At 42.6% G+C, this 21,245-nt stretch overlaps 1 protein-coding gene across 1 annotated transcript in view; it reads right to left on the minus strand.

Moving 5' to 3' along the window:
* TEX11 (testis expressed 11) overlaps window positions 1–20,181 on the minus strand; it is a 28,690-nt gene extending 8,509 nt beyond the window's left edge. Inside the window, exons 1-17 of the mRNA XM_066640054.1 lie at window positions 20,114–20,181; window positions 18,447–18,568; window positions 17,461–17,533; window positions 16,153–16,232; window positions 15,866–15,946; window positions 15,654–15,773; window positions 14,959–15,039; window positions 14,697–14,782; window positions 13,808–13,865; window positions 13,503–13,598; window positions 11,296–11,377; window positions 10,375–10,453; window positions 8,874–9,025; window positions 6,893–6,978; window positions 4,235–4,337; window positions 1,391–1,515; window positions 68–153 (exon numbers count right to left, since the gene is read on the minus strand). Coding sequence (XP_066496151.1) covers window positions 68–153; window positions 1,391–1,515; window positions 4,235–4,337; window positions 6,893–6,978; window positions 8,874–9,025; window positions 10,375–10,453; window positions 11,296–11,377; window positions 13,503–13,598; window positions 13,808–13,865; window positions 14,697–14,782; window positions 14,959–15,039; window positions 15,654–15,773; window positions 15,866–15,946; window positions 16,153–16,232; window positions 17,461–17,533; window positions 18,447–18,568; window positions 20,114–20,138 — 1,535 coding nt within the window. The 5' untranslated portion in view covers window positions 20,139–20,181. The remainder of the gene's footprint in view (window positions 1–67; window positions 154–1,390; window positions 1,516–4,234; window positions 4,338–6,892; window positions 6,979–8,873; window positions 9,026–10,374; window positions 10,454–11,295; window positions 11,378–13,502; window positions 13,599–13,807; window positions 13,866–14,696; window positions 14,783–14,958; window positions 15,040–15,653; window positions 15,774–15,865; window positions 15,947–16,152; window positions 16,233–17,460; window positions 17,534–18,446; window positions 18,569–20,113) is intronic.
* Window positions 20,182–21,245: the final 1,064 nt, after the last annotated feature.

Below are 21,245 nucleotides of genomic sequence, written 5' to 3' on the forward strand. Positions count from 1 at the left end.
TGATCGATGATATTGATCAAGTAAAGAACATTTGCCTATTGTAGCATCAAGTCTTTATGTTACTCACTTTAAAGCAGTAAATGTCTGCTGGAAATCTTGTGAGTGCTGTAATAAATATTCCAAGGCTTTCATAGCCACAGATTCTTGATTGTTCTGATAAGGAAATAAGTAACATCATCAGCAATATAAAGGCTGTGAAGCCTCTCTTAATGTTATACAGAAAATTTGTATCAAACTATAGAATGTCATACCTGCAATGCAAAATCAAACAAAGCTATGATGACACTGGCCACCTTCAGATGATCCTTCAAACCATAGCTTGAAGAATTGGGAATGAGTGGCAGCACATCTTGCTCTCACATTTCCCCCTTCCTTCCCTTTGTACAAGAAGATTAGAAGTTTCAATTTCTAACATGCAGCAAATCATAGCTTTGCTCTTTTGCTCAAATGTGGCAAGCTATGGTCTAATCCTGGTTTGAGGGTAAACATTCAGACTAAGTGAAAAACGATGTTTGCCACAAATTAAAAGTAGAAATGTTCAATCTCTCATTGCATGTGAGAATGAGAAGGGAAGGCGTGTAAAGGAAGGCTAATATTCATAACAAACTACGGTCTGTCATTATGTTTGAACTGAGCCATTGACAGGCTACAAGAACTGCAAAATCAAACATCTTATTTAAAGCAGAAAGCACAGAAAGAAAGATTTCATGTAATAGAAAATAATGCAGGGTACTAAAAAGAATCTCATTAAAAACACTGTTTTTGTTCAATAAAAAAGCTTTTGATTGGAGAAGGGCAACCAGACAGAAAGGACCACTAGCTGGCTTGAATTAGTTATAAAAGATTCAAATACACTGTATGTTAATGTGCTTACATTTCTTTATGAACCTGGCAGTTGTAAGCTAGGGCAAATGGCCTTAAGTTGCTTTGCTCAGATCTTTCAATAAAGTTTCCTTTATGAAGAATGAGATCTACAAGATATGCCTTGAGTAATTGTGACATCTCATAGCAGGTCTGATAACTGGACATGATCTCCAGGTCACATGTTTTTCCAGGACACATACTAGCTAGAGACCAAGATAAGGTTCTTTACAAAACTGCAGGTTATAAAAGACTTAAGTTTAGAGCTGAATCCTTCTGTGTGTGTCTGTTTACACACTCATGCCAATTTTCCTTCGCAGACTGATACAAAGTGCCTTTGTTAAAAACAAAAACTGTACACTAATCCTAATGGATCAGTGATTCCCCCCCCCCCAAAGAATTCTTTTGCCACAAAGAAACTGCATCATAGAGTTGCACACTGGGAGTAAACTGGGCTGAGGCAGACCAAAAAGAAAGACATTGCTCTGCTTATGTGAAAATAAGCTACACAAGAGCATCTTGTTTTTACCTCCAAGGCAAACTGGGCTGCTAAGCTCAGCAGACTGGTAGCCATAGTTTCATCTGTTAAGAGTTCATCTGTGGGATGAGTTGGCCGTGCTGCTGACTTCCCCATTGCAACAACTGCATCCAAAGCTAAAAGACGGACAAGAAACAAAGTCAACAAGGACAGTCTGCTGTTTCTCACACACAGATGGGTTTGGTTCTTGAGAAGGACTCTCTCCTCCTACAAGAGCTAGGAGATGTTTTGAAGAAAATTCAGAGTCTTTCAGCTAAAGCAGCTCAGACTCTACAATGTGAACCACTGGCAATAATGGTACTAAAGATAGGTAAATCCAATGCAGCTTGAGTCAAATCATGAGTGTCCTCCTCCCTTTAACTTGACTCAAAAATGAGTCCTAATGGGTGAACTTTCAGAGTTGTCCAGAGCATTTTGGGGACTCAAAATCAGGACACATCCTCCATCCAGTGGATAGGCTGGGGAACAAGAAGAAGACCTCCCTCCTCTGTGTTCTGGACACATGCAGCACCCAGCTAGTTACTTCTGCAACCTAATACCCTTAAACCCCCCCTCCAAAAATTAACCATTTCCCTCCACCCCCAGCCCCTCTCTCTGCCTCCTGACTGAATGTAACATATCCAGCTGCTAGTTGCTGCTGCTTGTGCAGACCTGAATGCCTGGCTTCCTTCCTGGCACAAGGTCTTTCAGGCAACATGGAAGCAGCACAACATCAGAGTATGCAAGCAGCACCCCCAAGCCATGTCTGAGCAACTCAAGTCAAGTCACCTGACTCCATGGTGATTCCCAAGTCAGTAGCCCCAGACTCAAGTGTTTGCCCAAGTCTTTGACTTGAGTCCGCACAAGTCAGTGAAAAACATGTGTTTTCACAACTGTGAGTCACTTAACTCGAGTTTCCATCCCTGGAAGGTACCATGTCTACAAAGATGCATTTCCATCACATAAATAGCATACATTTGACCATTTTGTAGATCCTTGTCCTGAGGGGTTTATAGTGTAAAATAGGCACAGGGAAGATAACAGAGGAAGGGAAATGGTGGCAGAGAAGATGGGGAAAAGCACATGATTCTTTAATGCGCGCACACTGAGGCAACTGGACTAAGGGAATAGCAAAAGTCTTTGTTTTCTTTGGATGGGTCTTCTGTTCTTGTATCTGGTGGTCCTGTAATATTGTGGGTTTACTGATATTTCAAATATTACATGAGTGATTCATAATCAGATATTTTACCTTTAAATACTAATAATTATACTTCCATAGAATTATAGAGTTGGAAGGTACCTACAAGATCATCTAATCCAATCCCCTGCTTGTAGCAGGAAATCCTCCTAGAGCATCTCCAGCAGGTGCTTGTCAAGCCTCTGCGTGAAGATCTCCAGTGAGGGAGAATCCACCACCTCCCTCTGTTCCGCAGTCTGTTCCACTGTCAAACAACCCTGAACGCCAGGAATGCTATCTTGATGTTCAATCAGAATCTCTTCTCTTGCAGTTTGTACCGATTGGTTTTAGTTCTACTTTCAGTGGCCGTTGAAAACAAATTTGTTGTTTCTTCATGTGACAGCCCTTCAGGTCTGTGAAGAGAGCCATCATATCCCCTCTCAACCTTCTCTTCTCCAGGCTGAACACATCAAGTTCCCTCAACCTTTCCTCATAGGGCTCCAGCCCTCTGATCATCCTTGTTGCTCTCCTCTGAACTCATTCCAGTTTGGCGGCACCGTTCTTAAAGTGAGGTGCCCAGAATTTCTGCATTACCAAGGGTGGGGACATATCTATGTCTAGTGGTGTTTTAGCTCAGTGTGGTTCCCTAACTCCTTCTTAGGTTTTTCTTGGCTCCTACGTGACTGCAAATACACAGCTTCTTGGCTCAGACTCTGCTGCTATTGTCTGTTCCAGACTGGATCTACCAAGCCATTTACAAAATGCTAGTGTTAACTTCTGCTTATCGAGATAAGAATAATACATATTTTTTTTTCCTTATTTTTTGTAAGTTGCTTTGAGAATTTATTCAGCTGAATGACCGTGTCTGGTTTCTATTATTTGATCTGAGATTCTAATTAGTGCCTGAAGTAGCTGTGCTTTTTAAGGAAGCCAGAGATACATCATTCTGCAATCTGTCTCTGCAAGATGTGCTAGTCCAAAATAAGTGCAACATTTATCTAACCAGCAATCCTCACTCTGAAACACACACTTGAAGGACTTGTGCATGCCCATGTGGTATATAAAAAAACTAAAAATATACCACACCAATTCCAAATATATGACCAAATAATAGTGGTGTAACTGAAAACCACCCATGTTACATACACACTGATCACAGTTATTAGCATTTGCATAATGATGGTAATAACTACGATCAGGAAAGAGGGATAAACCACACTGACAGTATGTCACTGATGTAATGAACTCTTCTTTGATGCATGGATATACTTTAACCAAGTGCAGAGACAGAAATTCCCGACATTCTCAGATTCATGTCAGTACCCCTGACATTAAAAAAAAACAAACAAACCAATTTCCCATCACTTGGAAACAAGTGTCACCCTTTTTTTATCCTGGTTGATGAAGCATTCTGTGTAACTTGAAAATATGCACACCTTTTCAACCACAGAAATAAAGCCTGTAAGGTCATGTCTCTTCTATATTTAATAATAAAACATAATAGGGACATGGATGAAAAAAGACAACAAAGACATATTAAAGAGAAAAACTAATATGTTTAAGACCACAAGACCAGAGAGTATGGTGCATGCAGCTCTTCTTTCCTCTTGAAACCCAGGACAACTACAGACACCCAAGCAATAACCAAGACAAAATACTCCACTATTGCCTATTTTTACCTTTCGAGGAATTGTTCTCCAAGACTGCCATTTTATATACATAGAACTGAGTGAAGATGCTGTTTGGATCACACCTTTCTGCCTCCTTCACAGCCTCATTGGCCTGTAGACAGAGAAATTGAGCCAGATTGTTGTTAAAATATTTACAGCCCAATCCTAATGTTGGGGGCTCCACCAGATACAGCTGCACCAAAATGGCTACCGTTGCATCTAGTGGCACCACCAAGGCCACCAGAAGTGTCCTCAGGGAAAGGGGATGGGGAGCTCAGCGCCAGTGCTGTAACAATATAGGATAGGGCCCCTAAGCAGGAATAGTCCAGGAAAGAGGAATGTACTCAGGTACTACACTAATATATTACAGCAAAACTCCCATTTTTTAAAATAATGTTATATTTCAACAACCTCAACAAATGGAAGGAAAGAAGGATTTGGTGCTCCCTGGTGAATCCTTTCCCCTCCCAGAAGGTGACCACCTTTCACTTCTGAAGAGGATGATGACCTGATTGGAGCTCTTGCATCTAACGTGAGGTACACAACCTTCCTGGGCCTGGCATAACTCACCTTCAACAAATTACTAAAGCTTCCCATCTCCCAGTTTTGCTGCCCCCACTTGCAATTTATAGTTAAAGTTAACACCCTACTGGTTCCAATTGTGCAATTACGTGCACATGTAACTAAACCCTTAAAAGAAATACCTTTTCAGGCTGGTTCAGGTGAAGATAGCAAGCAGCCCTATTTCTTTGCAGCTTTGCCAGATTCTGATCTATCTGTCCAGGTGAGTAAAAGCTAAGAGAGTAGTTATACCACTGAACAGATTCAGAGTAGTTTTTTGCCTAGAAAATAAGCACCATGTCTTAACCCAATTGCATTTTGTGTGTCAGACAATTCATACAGTTCATGTCTTGTCAGTGGCGTAGCTAGCAGAGGATGGGCCACCCTGGGTGCCACCCTCAGGAGATGTGTGATACCACTAGTGACCAAAATCGCTAAAATTGTGGTTGTTAGGAATAATGCCATCATGTTATATATCATTTGATGTGTAATTTACAACAGAATGCAATGAAACAAACCGCACTGAAATACAGGTCCAACCTTGTAATATACAGATTTTTTATACACGGATTTGACTTAACACGAATGGCCATTGCAAATGAGAAGGAATGTGCTGATTCTGGAGAAGGGGAAAAATGCACCCCTTAAAAATGCTTTTCTTACTGTTGTAGAGATTTTTATCTCAACATGATGAGAAGGGCCCTTTAAATTAAAGGAAAACAGTCCTTTACAATAGTTAGAGAGAGGACAGCCAGCGGACAACCCATCAATCATTCTTTCTCCAAGCAAACCCCTCCCTTCCCCCTGAACATGTGAAAGAAAGATAATCCTCCAGACTTTCTAAAGGTCTGGAGAGAGACTCACAAAGGTCAGCAAGGCTGTTTTTAAATCACCTGAGCAAAGGGACTTTGTTTTTTAAATTGATTTGCTATAGTGCAATTTTTGCCATCCACTTGAGTTCTGGGAACGGAACCCCCGCCAAATAATAAGACACAATCTGTAACTGTGTTCTGTCAAAAGCTATAGCCAAATAACCAGAAAAAGAAAACACAACAGACTTACGTAACAAAGGGTGGAATCCCGAGAGGGAGATGGGTTGGCTCAGCCCAGAGGCGTTGCAAATGTGCCATAAGGAAAATTTGTGCCACTGAGCGAGGAGGGAGAACAGCCCAAGCCCCACGGGATGGTGCAAACAGTAAGCCCGTGCCAGCCAAAACAGACCAGTGTGGGGGTCTGGGGGGGGAGGCGTTTCGGGGGGAGGGTGAGTGGCAGGCAGGCTGGTGGGTGGGCTGCGGGTGAACAGGGTCTGGGGTCTGGATCTGGCACTTGTGCCAGATCCTAGCCCTGGTCCCGGGTAGCCCAGAGAAGCTCCAGGGTGCTTGGATCTGAGCCACCTCTTGAGGTGGTGCAGATCTAAGTAGCCCCATTTGGGCTGTGGTGGCATTACCCATGGTAATGGGAATGAATAACCCTTGCCCCAGGCTGAGCTGTGGATAGCCACAACCCTGCTCTGGATGCAGTGCAAGCCAGTTGGCCTGCCTGCTCCAGGACAGGTTGGGTTTGGGCTGAAAGTGGATTTTCTTAAACTGACTAATGAGTCTGAGGGCGCAATCCTAACCCCTTATGTCAGTGCTTTCCAGCACTGGCATAGCGGTGCCAATGGGACACGTGTTGCATCCTGCAGTTGGGTGTCACCCACAGTGGCCTCCTCAAAGTAAGGGAATGTTTGTTCCCGTACCTCAGAGCTGCATTGCCCTTATGTCAGTGCTGGAAAGCACTGACATAAGGGGTTAGGATTGCGCCCTGAGGGTTCTGAGAGCTAATGAGGTGTTATTATGACACAGTAGGGAATGAATAAGATGTTAATATGAGTCAGCTCCCTTTTCCATGTATCAGAGCTAATGTACAAACTCCTATTCAGTTGTGTGAGTGTCATCAGGTCGGCCACTGTTTTTTGGTTGGTTACTGACTGGTTGAGTGACCTGTACTGTTCTATAGTAAAATAAATAAATAATACAATACTACAAAATAATACAATAATACTACAATAGCACTTGATGAAAGGAACTGAAACAGCATAAGGAAAATCCCGGCAGGGTCCCCGACCTCATAGTCTTTGGCCGCTTTGTCCCATAGAACAAGGTGGAAATGGTTCAGGATTTCGGGAAGCAGTTGTTTCCCCCTGTTGCGCCCTGAAGAAATAGAGTTCAACATTCTTAAACATAAAATTGTGGATCTGAGATACCAAACATGTTTGTAAGAAGCAAGCCCATGAACAGAACCAGATGTGCCCATAAGAGTTTCCCTGTGCCCATAAGAGTCACTTCCAGAAAGGCAGCCATGATAGTCTGTAGCAGCAAAACAAGACAGTATCTTTAAGGTGGACACATTTATGGAAGCATTATTAGAAATTATTTAGGGGCTGATTCTTGTGGTTCAAACTTGTCTTGAGTCAGTAGTTCCCTGCCACATTACATGGTTAGCTAGCTGAATGAAGCCAGCAGGATTTAGTGATCACCAGTTACTGCTCTTGTGAATTGTTAGTTTACTCAAATACATTTTAAGCTTTATCTAAAACTGTATTTCATGAATTTTTTGATCCAGGATTTATTTTTTCCCTCCTTTTACTCTGTACCTGTGCACATGCACGCACACGCACACACACGCACGCACGCACGCACGCACACACGCACGCAAGGATATCGATTACCTTTGTTAATCTTTAGCGTGCCACAAGATTCTTTGTTCCTTTAGAGTAGCATTTCTCAAACTGTGGGTTGGGACCCACTAGGTGTGTCACAAGCCAATTTCAGGTGGGTCTCCTAGCACCTAGCTCAGCTGCCATTGAAAATGAAGAGCAGAAAATAGGGCAGGAAGGGCTCCCAGTGGCAGAGAAGCAGGGTGCTTTGCCCTGAATAGGTATGAAGGTTGCAGGCTGGGAAGGCTGTGTGGTTGGAGAAGGAACCAAGTCTGCCTTCTGCTTTAACTTCTGGAATGTTTGACTTCTGGGCTATGCCAAATAACAGCATGAGCACATTGTATAATAGGCCCTTTGGCTGATTGCGGCTTAGGTTTGAAGCCTACATTGATGATGTCACTTTCAGCCATGACATCACTTCCAGGTTAATGACATCAGTTTCAGTGGGTCTTGACAGAGTGTCATTCTAAAAAGGTCATCCCAGTGCTAAAAATGTTGAGAACAACTGCTTTAGAGTCAAAGACTCAGTGTAACATTCTGCCACAATTCCTCAAAGATGAGCAACCAAGTTGAAGTTGAACTTTTACGAGACACTTTTACGTAGAACGGACACCCAAGCTGAATCATGCTTTATCAGAAGTCCCACTGATTAATGTCTTCACTTTCATACAAGTAAGTACACTTAGGGTTGCATAAAAGGCATAACTCGTCATTGTTAAATCAACAAGGTGGGGAGACCAAACGTACACCTCAGAAACACCATCTAGAGCACTATATAGTAGAGGCTCTCAACTGGGGTGTTGCAATGCCCCAGCCTGAAGAGCTCTGTCTTTGTCCCTTTAAGGGATGGGGAGGGGGGAATGCAGCAATGTGATCTCCAGGTTCACACCGCTGCCAGGGGCTTTGCTTTACTTACTGGCAGCAGCAGCCTCCCAGGGGTGCAGGGAACCCTGCTTTTGTAAAAATAAAATGTAAAAATAAAGATGGCAGCCCACTTCTGGTTTCACGATCAAAAACCAGAAGTGAGCTGTGACCTTTATTTTTACATTTTCTGAGGCTTGGGGAGCTCTGTGGAGGCTTCCACAGGGCTTCCCGCACTCCTGGGAGACTGCTGTTGCTGCCTGTCAGTAAAATGAAGCCCCTATCATCCCTGGCAGTGGTGCGAACCTGGGAATCAGACTTACTGTGGCTCCCAAACTCCTGGAGAGTTTGGGAATCTCAGGCCTATAGGATATGGCATACAGCCTTGGACACTGGTATAGCACTGGCATACCCTCACCATTAGCACAATATCAGCCAGCATAAGATGCTGCCCACTGAGAGAGAGCCCTGTGTTAAAATTTTTCCCAAGTGACTGTGAAGTGGTATCAGGAGAAGGTGAACACAGACCTGCAATGAGGTCTTCAATCAGTTTCTTGGCAAGAGGTTCCCTCATTCTCTGTAAGAGGAATTCAACGTGGAGAAGAACAGCTTTGCCAACATCTGAGGATCCTTCAAAAAGCTGAGCAACTGACTTCAGAAAGTCAAAGCCAACGGCCTCCCTGTACGAACAAAGGATACGTGAACACAGGTTGGCTGTTAGTAACTAAGGCTACAATTCTATACACACTTACCTGAGAGTAAGACCAATTGAAAACAATGGGGCTTACTTCTGAGTAGACATGCATAGGATTGTGCTGTAAGGTTGCAACCCTATCAAGACTTTCCTGGGGTTGCAACCCTATCAAGACTTTCCATTGCTAAGTTCAACTGAATACAATAGGATGTACTTCTTAGTAGACGTGCATCGGATTGTACTATAAGAAAAACACAGACTGTAAATGAATTCCCTTCCCAGGAACAAACACACCTAGATATCCTCCCAACCACACTGTTCTCCAAGTCAGTTTTTAAGAGAAGGCATTTCAGATGTTGTTGCTCACTCAGGCCAAAAATTTCATAGAATGCTGCCCACCTGAACTTCAGATACTTCAAACTACCTATAGTTTATATCTTCACTGATGCAGTTATAAGTCTTTCTAGGCCTCTGCCCAAAGTGTCTGTCCAAAATGAGCATCTAACAGGGCAAAGGTCTCTTAGCTACTGTCTCTGAACCTCATCAGGGATCAACCCCATCAGGGATAACCACGTTCCTGAACCCCATCATTCTCTGCCTTAAGCAGCTTCCTCCTGTTTTGCAATTCATAGAATCATATAATTGGAAGGGACCTAATAGGTCAACTAGTCCAACCCCCTGCCTGTAGCAGGAAATCCTCCTAGAGTATTTCCAACAGGTGCTTGTCGAGCCTCTGCTTGAAGATCTCCAGTGAGGGAGAGTCCACCACCTCCCTCAGCAATCTGTTCCACATCAGGAATTTTTTCCTGATGTCTAATTGGAATCTCTTCTCTTGCAGTTTGTACTTGTTGGCTCTAGTTCTACTTTCAGAGGCAGTTGAGAACAAATTTGCCACTTCTTCCCTATGACAGCCCTTTAGGTATTTGAAGAGAGCCATCATATCCCCTCTCAACCTTTTCTTCTCTAGGCTGATCATATCAAGTTTCCTCAACCTTTCTTCATAGGGCTTGTCCTTCAGGCCTCTGATCATCCTCGCTGCTCTCCTCTGAACCCACTCCAGTTTCGCTGCATCTTTGTTAAAGTGAGGTGCCCAGAACTGGACACAGTACTCCAGGTGAGCTCAGACCAGTGCAGAGTAAGTGGAACCAAGACTCTCACGATTCTCTCAAGGTTATTACAGTTACTGTACTGTACAGTTATAGAAACAGAGACCAGAGAAGTGGAGTTCATGGAGGGAGCATGTCCCAGCGGAGTGAATTTTCTTGGTTCTTCTTAGATACTATTCTACTTTACAAGAACCTACTGCTGACTCAAACAGGGACCTGAACTCTGTACCTCTCATGCTCCAGAAGTAGCTTTGCTGTGTCCAGGCAAATGTCCAGAGAAAACTTATGATGCAGGAGTTCAGCAACAGCTAGAAACAGGAGGAAGCAATAATGTTAGCAAGTCCCTGAAAACACACAAAAAACCCTCAGCAGATAAAATTCGTGAATTTTATCTCACACAAAAAAGGCTATTAACAATCCAGTACATTTCATTTGATTTGTATTGATTTGATTTCCAAGTGCTAGAGTCCAGATGGACAAGGCTGGATGGACTTTGGGCACAATCCTAACCCCTTATGTCAGTGCTTATGGGACATGTGCTGCATCCTGCAGTTGGGTGTCACTCACGGACGCCTCCTGAAAGGAAGGGAATGTTTGTTCCCTTACCTCAGAGCTGCATTGCCCTTATGTCAGTGCTGGAAAGCACTGACATAAGGGTTAGGATTGCACCCTTTGTTGTTCACATATACTGTATATATCACACTGCTCCTCCAAGGGGCTTAGGGTGACATGTAGTACATGGGTCAGGCTACCCTCCCTTCTTTATCTTCACAACAATCCTGTGAGTAGGTTAGGCCAAGAGAAAGTGACTGGGCCAAAATCACTTAAGTGAGCTTTGCAAATCAAGAGGGTATTCTGAAGCCAATTCTCCCCCAATGTGTCCAGCATTTAAGTGTGTTGTATGACGATAACTATTCCCAATAATTTTCATTAATGGAGGGAAGAGTGCCAAGCTCCTACCATTGCCCTTTCACTGGTTCACTTCCTTCATTAAGAACTAGAAAGGCAAATCAGATGAAAGGTGGCACAACATAATGCGCCTTTGCTCTTACTACAACAGATAGGTGGCAGCCTCATCTGTCTTCCACACAGCTTGGCCTTGCTTCATGGACATGATGCTATGTGCCTTTTTCTGAACCAAACATGGTACCTGTGCCAATGTCTTCATCTGATGCACAACCTTTCAGGAGAATTTTAATTTTCAAGAAAAAACCAGCTGGATGCACATTCTCCTGTAAATCAAGAAACTAAGACGTTATTTTGACAGCCAAACTATTTTTATCACATTCAGGATATTTGTAACTGGCTGCTGTCAGAGCTCAGCCTATTCATATCTCTGAAGGAATGTCAAGAGACTCTCATTAGTACTCCCCATAATATAGATGCCAAATCTTCTCCTGGTATAATTTTAAACATCCTTAGCAACTAATCCTTTAAGAGACACTCACCCAGTGTTGCCAGATTAGCAATTTGGAATTTTTCACACCAAAGTTTCAAAATTATCATTTATAATTCAAAACTCCCATATGGAGAGGTAAGGGGGCAGGAAAATAAACAGCAACTATAACTTTTCCTGTCATTTAAAGAGGCATAGGATTTCCCCATTCTCTGTTCTCTTTGACTCCACAACTTTTTGGGGGGTGGGGGAACTCCCTGGCAGCACTGTCCACAATTCAGATAGACAAACTGAGAAAAAAGGAATTCTCCTCCCCTACTCTGCTGCCAGAGGTACTGTTTCTGGAAAAGATGGAGAGCATATCTAAAAGAACTACAATTGTCCAGAGGAAAAAATTAGAAAGCAGGCAAAATCACCCTCTAGCACACTTCCTCTAGCACACTTGTTTGAGACTTATGAGACACAGTAGGAAGAGCTACTTGTACTGGCCAAGTTAGGGCTGTTTTAAGCAATTCTGAATTCTCATATATTTATGAACAAGAGCACAGAGGATGGCACCAGGTATGGAAGGACTTAATTCTCATACATCGATGGGAATCCATTCATATATGGATTCTTAGATGACTTAAGAGGATGGGCCAGAATACGTGGGAGAAGGCGGTCACTCTGATAACCTGGCCTCAAACTGTGAAGGGCTTTAAAGATCAATACCAGCACCTTGAATTGGGCCTGGAAATGAATGGGCAACTGGTGCAGTTGCTGAAGTGATCGACTTATGTCCCTGTTAAAACCAGATGGCTATGTTAGTCCAATTTTGCATAACTCTCAGGTACAGCAAAACAATATCTTTATTAGGACCAATGATGTTCACAGTCCAATATGCTAGCTTCTGAGTTACACACAGCCTAATCCTGAGCTGCCAGGAGCTCAGGGCTGCTGCAGTGCCAAAAATAGCTACTGTGGCATCCAGCATGCCTCAGGTAGCTGCCGTCGCCTTCTCTGGAGAAGGGGACTTTTGACCCCTTCCGCTGAGTAAAGGAAGTAGCCCTGCAATTGGGCTACTCAGTTCTATGGAAGCCCTGGAGCTGCCACAGAATCAAAGAGTTCCATGTCAGGTCACACAGGCCCAACATGGAGCTCAGGATTCAGTGGAGCTGACCTCCACCAGCCCCGCTCTCCTCCTGCCCCATTCCCTCCCCCTGGAGCGCCTCCTCCCTGCACTCTCCCTGCCCTTCCCCCACCTCCCCCTACCCTGGAACTCCTCCTTCCCACCTCCCCCCACGCTGCCACCTACCTCTCCGCCATCAGGCAGTTTGGGCAACCACGAAGCGGCAGAGCACTGGCTTTCCACTGAAGCTAGTCCAGTGCCAACTGCCACTGTGCTAGCTCCAGTGCTGGGCCAGTGCTAAGCATGCCTTATGGCATGTTTGCAACGTTGTGTGCTGGCGGTAAGCCAGTGTGCAGAATTCAGGATTGGGCTCACAGACCTCTAGATCAGGTTAAATGTTCATTTTTTTAAAAAATAAGAGAAAAATAGATGCTTCCAGGTAAAAGTATGATAAGCTCTTGTAGAATGTTTTGACTATTAAGATGACAATGGAACAAGTTTTCTCTTTAAGACTGCACACAACTGAGCAATCCATGACAATCACCCCACGCATGATGTGGGGGGAGATACTGTTTCTGGTGTTTTACTTTGATGGGAGCACACTCAACAGGAGTGAACCTTTGCCCATGTGGTTAAATCAACTCCTCTAAAGATATTACTGTGCTGTCCCTGAGAGTTATGCTATATTGGACCAATACAGTTGTCTGGCTTTAGCAAGAACACAATGCCAAATGTTGAGTTTGGCATGACAGACATAGCCTCCCATTAGTGTTGAGTACAATGTTCCCATATATGCAAAAATTCACATAGAAGACTGCAAAAATGGCTCTCAAACCACTGGAAGCTCCATCACCTCATTAGCCATGGTGATAGCCCTGAGGGCTTTTTCTTGATACTGCTTGTGGTCCCACTCCAAATAGACTGTAGCTAATAACCGCAGCACTTTAGCCTATCATGGAAAGAATTAATATTTAAATTCAAAAGACTGATGTAAATGAATTAGTTCTAACCCCAGAGGAAAAGAGCATCCTCAGTTGGGCTGCAAGTGACTTAGAGCCCAAACCTATGCATATCTACTCAGAAGTAAGTCCCATTGTGCCCAGTGGCTTATTCCCAGGAAAGTGTGGATCAGATTGCAGCCTTACACAGCTTTCTCACCTGCATTTCCTGCCCAGTTGAATATTTCTTATCCATCTTTCCAATTTCATAGCTCTGGCTGTTGAGAAGGAAAAGTCAGCAAGAAACTATGCTAGCTGATCATTCATGGCACAGAGAAGATATAATTGAGCTAATCCCTTCTGTTCTAAAGCCGTATTTACAAAGGACAAGGGAGTTGTATAAGAATAACTACCCCAAATATTCCTTAATGGTACCAGTTTTACAGTACTGGTTGCTTATACAGACATGCAACATCCCAAACTGAAGAAATGTTACTGTGGATGATCCACTATGAAGGGGAAACTCCTGTTATGTTTACATATTACTTGCCCATTTTTATCTGTTGAAAGCAAAGAGCAATTTCCCCTCACTCTGGAGAGCGATCCAGGGCTGGTGCTAGAGAGTTTGGGTGTTAGTCTAGTCAGCTCGTTTTCCAGACCAATTTCTATGCTGATTGAACCGAGATTTTGGAGCTTACCCAGGAAATTAGGAGAGAAAAGTAACCCCAGTTTTGGCCAACTCCCTTTCTGCTGGCAGTGAAAGCCCATTTTGTGCTACAAAGGAGTCCTGATGATGTGAGGGAATGTCAGTTTCAAAGGCTATGTACTATCTTGCTCCCTCCCTTGCAAGCTGAGCCAGCCACACTGGCCATTACTGTCACTTTCACCAGGCTAGTCTTTTGCAGCTGGAAGAAACGTTCAGCCACTAGATGGTGCCAAATCACCCAGGTTAGACAACTGCTTGTTCTTAACTCAGATAGTCTCTTGCACACCATTTGGCACCTTTGGCTGCTAGTCAGTTGATTCCTGTTATGGAGATTTCTGGCTAATAGCCTGGAAAACACTACTGACTGTTTACCAAAATCAAACTATTTCTCCCATGATGTTACCTGAGCCAAAATGAGCTCTGCTCATATCTCTTCAGGTCATATGTTTCTATGCCAAAGTTGTAGCAGAGAAGGGAAAGGTAACAGGTCTGCAATTAAATACAATTAATTAGGCAATATTCAAGATTTTACTGTTATATTTTTACAAATTATGAATGGATGGAGACAGGTTGCATTTTTCATCGTAAGTGGAGAGGTGTTACTGCAATGAAACAGAGCAAAATGTCTTTCGAACTGTTATTAAGACAACGTCACAGTCACTAACCTCTTTCGGCAGCCTCATCAAGATGTCTTTGCAGCGCTGCACGCAAATGACTGCTTTCTGGAAATCCCCTTGAGCAACTGCCTGAGAAAGCAGGAGAATATGCCAGTGAACTGGCTTCTTGTTCCAGGGAAATTTCAAACTGATACCACACAATTCTAGCAAGATTATTATGTATTAAAAGTAGTGATGGGCAAATCCTTGCAGGGCAATTGGCAGCTATCTGATGTTCGAGTGGCCTCAGGGCTTGAGGCAAATTAGTTATCTGATCTTTTCACTGGATGCTCTGCTTGGCTGCCACAGGACCCACTAAAAATCAGGTCACAACCCACCAGTGGGTCCCAATCCACAGTTGGGGAACCATTGTCCTAGTGGTTCTCAAACTCTCATGTAGTTTTCCAACCATTAAGTCTTTGTAGGGGCAGGGATCTGGGGGTGTGTGGGAGCCCCACGGAGCGCTCTGCAGGGCTCCCCATACCCCTGGACCCTGTCAGCAAGTAAATAATATTAAAAAAAAAACCCTTCCCCCACAGTGGTCCAGTCCTGGAGATCGCATTGCTGCTTTCCCTCCTGCCCCCACCCCTTAAAGGGCAGGGGTTCTCAGGGTGGTGGGTCATGACCCACCAGTCTGAGAACCACTGCATTAGATCTTTATAACTTTACTATAGCTATTTGATGTTCATGTTATACCAACATACCGATTCAGCTTGATAAGAGAGGACTCTGAACACGTCCCTCTCTACATCAGCTTTGTGTATGTGAAGGTCAGCTTCATTGGTGTTCCTCTTGGTGAGCTGGGCATACAGTTTCTCCAGATTCTGCAAAATAAAGCATACAATATTCTAAAAAAACTACTTTTCACTCATGGCATTTAGTAAAAATTTGTTTGCGCAAGACATCACAAACTTACATTCATGGCAATCTCAAGCAATTCATTGGCAAGGGCAGGTTTTTCAATGTCCACCCATCCTTTTCCAGTCTTCATGGCCATCTGGAGATATCAAAATGGACATTGACTGACATGGAGTCTTACCAAGCTAGTAGATACATTCCAAAGGATAATAAGGGCATTTACAATTAGGTCAATTCAGAAGAAACTAATATTTTGAACTTTTTAAAGCCTTTTCCAATGTTTAATATTTATGGAAGCAGAAACCAGGCAGAGGAAGCACTTTTATGCAGTTTAGTTACAATTACCAAAATATGCCTCCGCACCATCTCCTCGGGTGGATCACTGACCTCACAAAACATCATCAGCCTGCAGGCAACATGGCGTACTAGAAGACAAGGGGCAGATATTTAATACTGTGTCTGTATTAATACTGATTGCATCCAAAGCAGTAATCATGTTAGTTTCTTGCAGCAAAAACAACAAAAAGCCCCATAGAACCTTAAAAACTAATCCATTTATTTCAGCATGAACTACAGTAGATTTCTCAACCTAAGTTGGAAGTTATGGGAACGAGCACTTATGAAAGATAAATACAGGATATCCATCATCCTCAACAACACTGAGCATGATCACCACATTCACTTACAACTCACACATGCTCATAAGAACATGTCCCCCCTCAGGCACCTTTTTCCTAGACTGAATAGCCCCAAATGCTGTAGCCTTTCCTTGTAAGGGAGGTATCCCAGCTCAGTAATCATTTTGGTTACTCTCTTCAGCATCCACTATATCCTTTTTGAGATGTGGCAACCAGAACTGTACACAATACTCCAGGTGTGGCCCTACCATCGATTTGTATGATGGCATTATAATATTAGCCGTTTCAATACTTTTTCTAATGATCCCAAGCATGGCATTAGCCTTCTTCACCGCTGCCACGCATTGGGTCGACACTTTCATTGAGCTGTCCACCAGCACCCCAAGATCTCTCTTCTGATCTGTCACAGACAGATCTGCTCCAGTGGGGGGCCCAAGTTCTTCTGAACCTATTAGTCTATATGGTTCAGGAGGTCTGGTCTAGAGGGTAGAGCCTCCGTCTGCCTGAAGATAACATCCACAAGGTCGCCAGTTCGAGGCCACTGGCACCGTGCGACCTTGGAGCAGCTGACAAGCTGAAGCTGAGCAATTCCATCTGCTATGAGCGTGGGAGGATGGAGGCCAGAATGTGAAGCCAGATCGGAATGAAACACCTTGAATGTAGTCGTTCTTGAAAGAAAGAACCTTCTTTGAAATTGTAAAAATCCCTATTTAATAGGGATTTAATAAAGCCTGTCTATGTAAACCGCCTTGAATAAAGTCTTGAATAAAGACCAAGAAAGGCGGTATATAAATACCTGTTATTATTATTATTATATGTAAAGTTTTGATATTTTGCCCCAATATGCATTACTTTACACTTACACATGAATATACACTTACACATGAATATATATTTAAACATGAATGCATATCAATGAGAGCTTACGAAAATGTCAAAACAATAGAACAGAAAACAAATTGCCTTTTTTAAAAGTAAAAAATAAAGTGGTTTATGGCAGAGAAGTGATACATACGCTTAACTCTTTGTATATCACTAATTTTTCTTCCCACAGTCCAATTCCATAAACTGACTGCACTTTCTTCAGCCTACCAGGAAAAACACACACACACACACACACACACACACACAGAATCCTTAAACATTTGTATGAAGACATTTTAGATTTAAGCACTCAGTGTTACTGGCTGTACAGAGTGTTGATTTTACTTTGTCACAGGACATTTCACCCCAGAAAAATCTGGAAAAAGGGAGAATGGGTGTCTGTAGGTCTCACATTATGTAAGTAAACCATAGTATTCCACTCCTTGTAAGGATCTGGGATGGTGCTGTGAGTAAGAAACTGAAGAGACCATATGGCCTCCTTTTGGATGATCACCGCGGATTATTGTTACTGTCGCATATGAATGTACAAACCTCAGACATGTCAGCCACTAACATCTGATGCACTCTATTCTTACACAATAAGCCCATTACACAATATGAACTTTTATAGTTGGAATAACATTAAAAAGATGTTTAGACCACCTTCAAAACACATAATCAGGTCCCCCCACCCACTTTTCAAGATTAGGTGGGTGGCAACTGGAGAAAAGGCATATTTCAGTTGTGGCACCCCATCTGTGGAATACTCTCAAAAGGGACGATTTGTCACTCCAAGTGACAAACCTGACAGTCTTCTAGTACCTGGCAAAAACTTTTTGCATTTACCAGGCCTTTAGCTATGTCTTTTAGATCTATGTTAATGCTGTTAATGTTCCTGCCAGCCTTGCTGCTTTTCATAACAATTTCATTATTCGGATCATAAACCGGAAGCCATCCTGGGTAATGTTAAAAACTGAAGGGCAAAGTATTCAATCTTTTAAGTTGGAAAATAAACCTTGAACATCTGTTCCCAAACCCAGTCTGTTGGTTCAGTTTTTGGGCAGGCTATTTCCCTGAACTCCCACTGAGACCAGTTAGGCCTGATTTGTCTTTAAGCAGCACTTTCTCTATCTTTACCTGGGCCTTCTGACTCTCATCCCCACTTTCTTTATGCACATCTTCTATCTCACTGAACAGCTTCTCAGTGATCAAAGATACATCAGAAAAGATCTCTCTTGTCAACAGTTCTTGAATTAGCTCTGAAAGGAAAAATAACAACCATCAAAATACAGGACAAGTTAGAGGCTCCCGTCTAGCCTAGACACCTTTAAAAGTGGATTGGACGAGTTTCTGGAGGAAAAATCCATTATGGGGTACAAGCCATGATGTGTATGCGCAACCTCCTGATTTTAGGAATGGGTTAAGTCAGAATGCCAGATGTAGGGGAGAGCACCAGGACGAGGTCTCTTGTTATCTGGTGTGCTCCCTGGGGCATTTGGTGGGCCGCTGTGAGATACAGGAAGCTGGACTAGATGGGCCTATGGCCTGATCCAGTGGGGCTGTTCTTATGTTCTTATGTTCTTAGGTACTTTGTGGCTAGGGGGACTAAGAGGGAAGAGGAATCATTAAGAAAGAAGATCAAAAAGATAAATACAGGCAGCCCAGTATATTTAAAGTTATATCAATATAGTACTTCTTAGTTTGAGCAATTTTTTTGACATAAGACATGTAATGTTTTGGGGGTATTAAACTTCTAACAGAAGTTTATAATGAAGAGGAACTGCTCTAGCTTCCCCCACCCCAGACTACGGCCAAGAAGGAAGCAGAGGGTCAATATCTACTCAGTAGCAAATGCCAGCCCTTGCCAAAAAGCCATGAGGGAGGGAATAGTTCTCATTCCAAAGCTGTGCCACCACACTACAGAGAAGGCTTGCCCCCAAACTGCCACCTCTCTTAGCATCTGGCTCTGATTTTTTTGGATGCGGAAAAGGCCTTTGACAATTTAGGTTGGATGTTTTTAATTAAGGTATTAGAAGATACGGATTTTGGAGCAAAGGAGCAAATTTGTTAAATGGATAAAATCAAAGTATAAATGGATATTCGACTTGAAAGAATTCAAGGTGTGAAGATTAAGGTTCTTAAGTTATGAGCCTTTTGCAGATTATATGGTATTGATATCAGAAAAAACCCTTAAAGGATATTGAATTATGGATGACTAAATTGAATGAGTTTGATATACTAGCAGGTCTGAAGATAAATAAACAGAAGACAAAAATCTTAACAAAAACTATGATTCTCCAAGATCAATCAGAGCTGATGAATAAGATAGGATTTAAGATGGAAAAAAGTTAAATATTTAGGTATTTTATTGACAAAAATGCAGTGTATGCTAACACAAAATAATTTTCTGAAAATTTGGAATGAAGTTAAATAAGATTGTGTAAAATGGAATAAATTTAATTTATTGTTATTAGGAAGTTAGAACTGGACTGTGATTTTGTTTATTTGTTATAAATATATCAGGGGAGGGGGAAGAATGTGAGGGTTCCTGCTCCAAGGAGTTTAGTGACACAGACTGCAATCCTAACCACACTTTCCTGAGAGTAAGTCCCATTGAACAAAATAGAACATACTTCTGAGTAGACCTGGTTAGGATTGTGCCTTGAAATGAGTTCAGAAAGATTTAGAGATTTTAGAGATGTTAGAGATTTTAGGGGTTAACCTAATTTCTCTCAGAGAAGGAACATTAGGAAAAATGAATAGTGTTTTTCTGTTAAAAACAAGGTAGAAAATGTCAAGATGACCTGCAGAGAAAAACACGTGTGTCATAGCTTTCCCAAAAGGAACATTCCAGGGTGTTGTGAAATCAAAGTTGCAGGCCAGAACTTCCATACATGGCTCCCAGTGAGGGCTAGAACCATGCACTAGTATGCCAAATAAGGAGAGGGAAGTGACATGTATATCACATGGGTCATTTGTTGTCCATAGAGTACAAGTACTGGAGTTTTAGGTGTGGTTCGGAGAAGAAATCAAAGATCCACCATGGGGTAACTTAAAACCTGTATCCATCCAAATCTATTCTTAATCTGTAAATAGCATGTAAATAAATTTTCTATATGCTTATAAAGAAGTCTATGTCTGCTTAGCAATTTGACCCAGAGACCAAGTCCCAAAAATCTCTCTATCAGTACCAGCACTGTAAGGCAGTGGAAGGTGTCCAGATTAATGTTCAGCACCCATGCTGGGAACAAGCAACTAGTAATGAGATATACAAAATTATGCATGGGAAAGATAAAGTGGATAGAGAGATACTCTTTACACTCTCACATAACACGAGAACCAGGGGACATCCACTGAAATTGAGTGTTGGGAGAGTTAGGACAGACAGAAAAAAATATTTCTTTACTCAGCGTGTGGTTGGTCTATGGAACTCCTTGCCACAGGATGTGGTGATGGCATCTGGCCTGGATGCCTTTAAAGGGGGATTGGACAAGTTTCTGGAGGAAAAATCCATTACGGGTTATGATGTGTATGTGCAGCCTCCTGATTTTAGAAGTGGGCTACGTCAGATGCAAGGGAGGGCACAAGGATGAGGTCTCTTGTTATCTGGTGTGCTCCCTGGGCATTTGGTGGGCCGCTGTGAGATACAGTAAGCTGGACTACATGGGCATATGGCCTAATCCAGTGGGGCACTTCTGATGTTCTAATGTATACATTATACACACCTTTTATTTCTATGATGTGATTTTTCTCCTCCATTTTCTCTATGTTGAATGATATCCTTTAAAAAGAAAAAAAAAGAAAGAAGCATTTTTAATTCACACATTTCACACATGTTGTGACAGCTTATGTTTCTCATTTGTCTTGCTCTAGGAGTTTTTATTGTGTCCCTTCTTGCTGTCTGACCCACCCATCACCAAATGCCACTAGAAGCCC

Source organism: Tiliqua scincoides, chromosome 12 (assembly GCF_035046505.1).
Source record: "Tiliqua scincoides isolate rTilSci1 chromosome 12, rTilSci1.hap2, whole genome shotgun sequence".
Lineage (NCBI taxonomy): Eukaryota > Metazoa > Chordata > Lepidosauria > Squamata > Scincidae > Tiliqua > Tiliqua scincoides.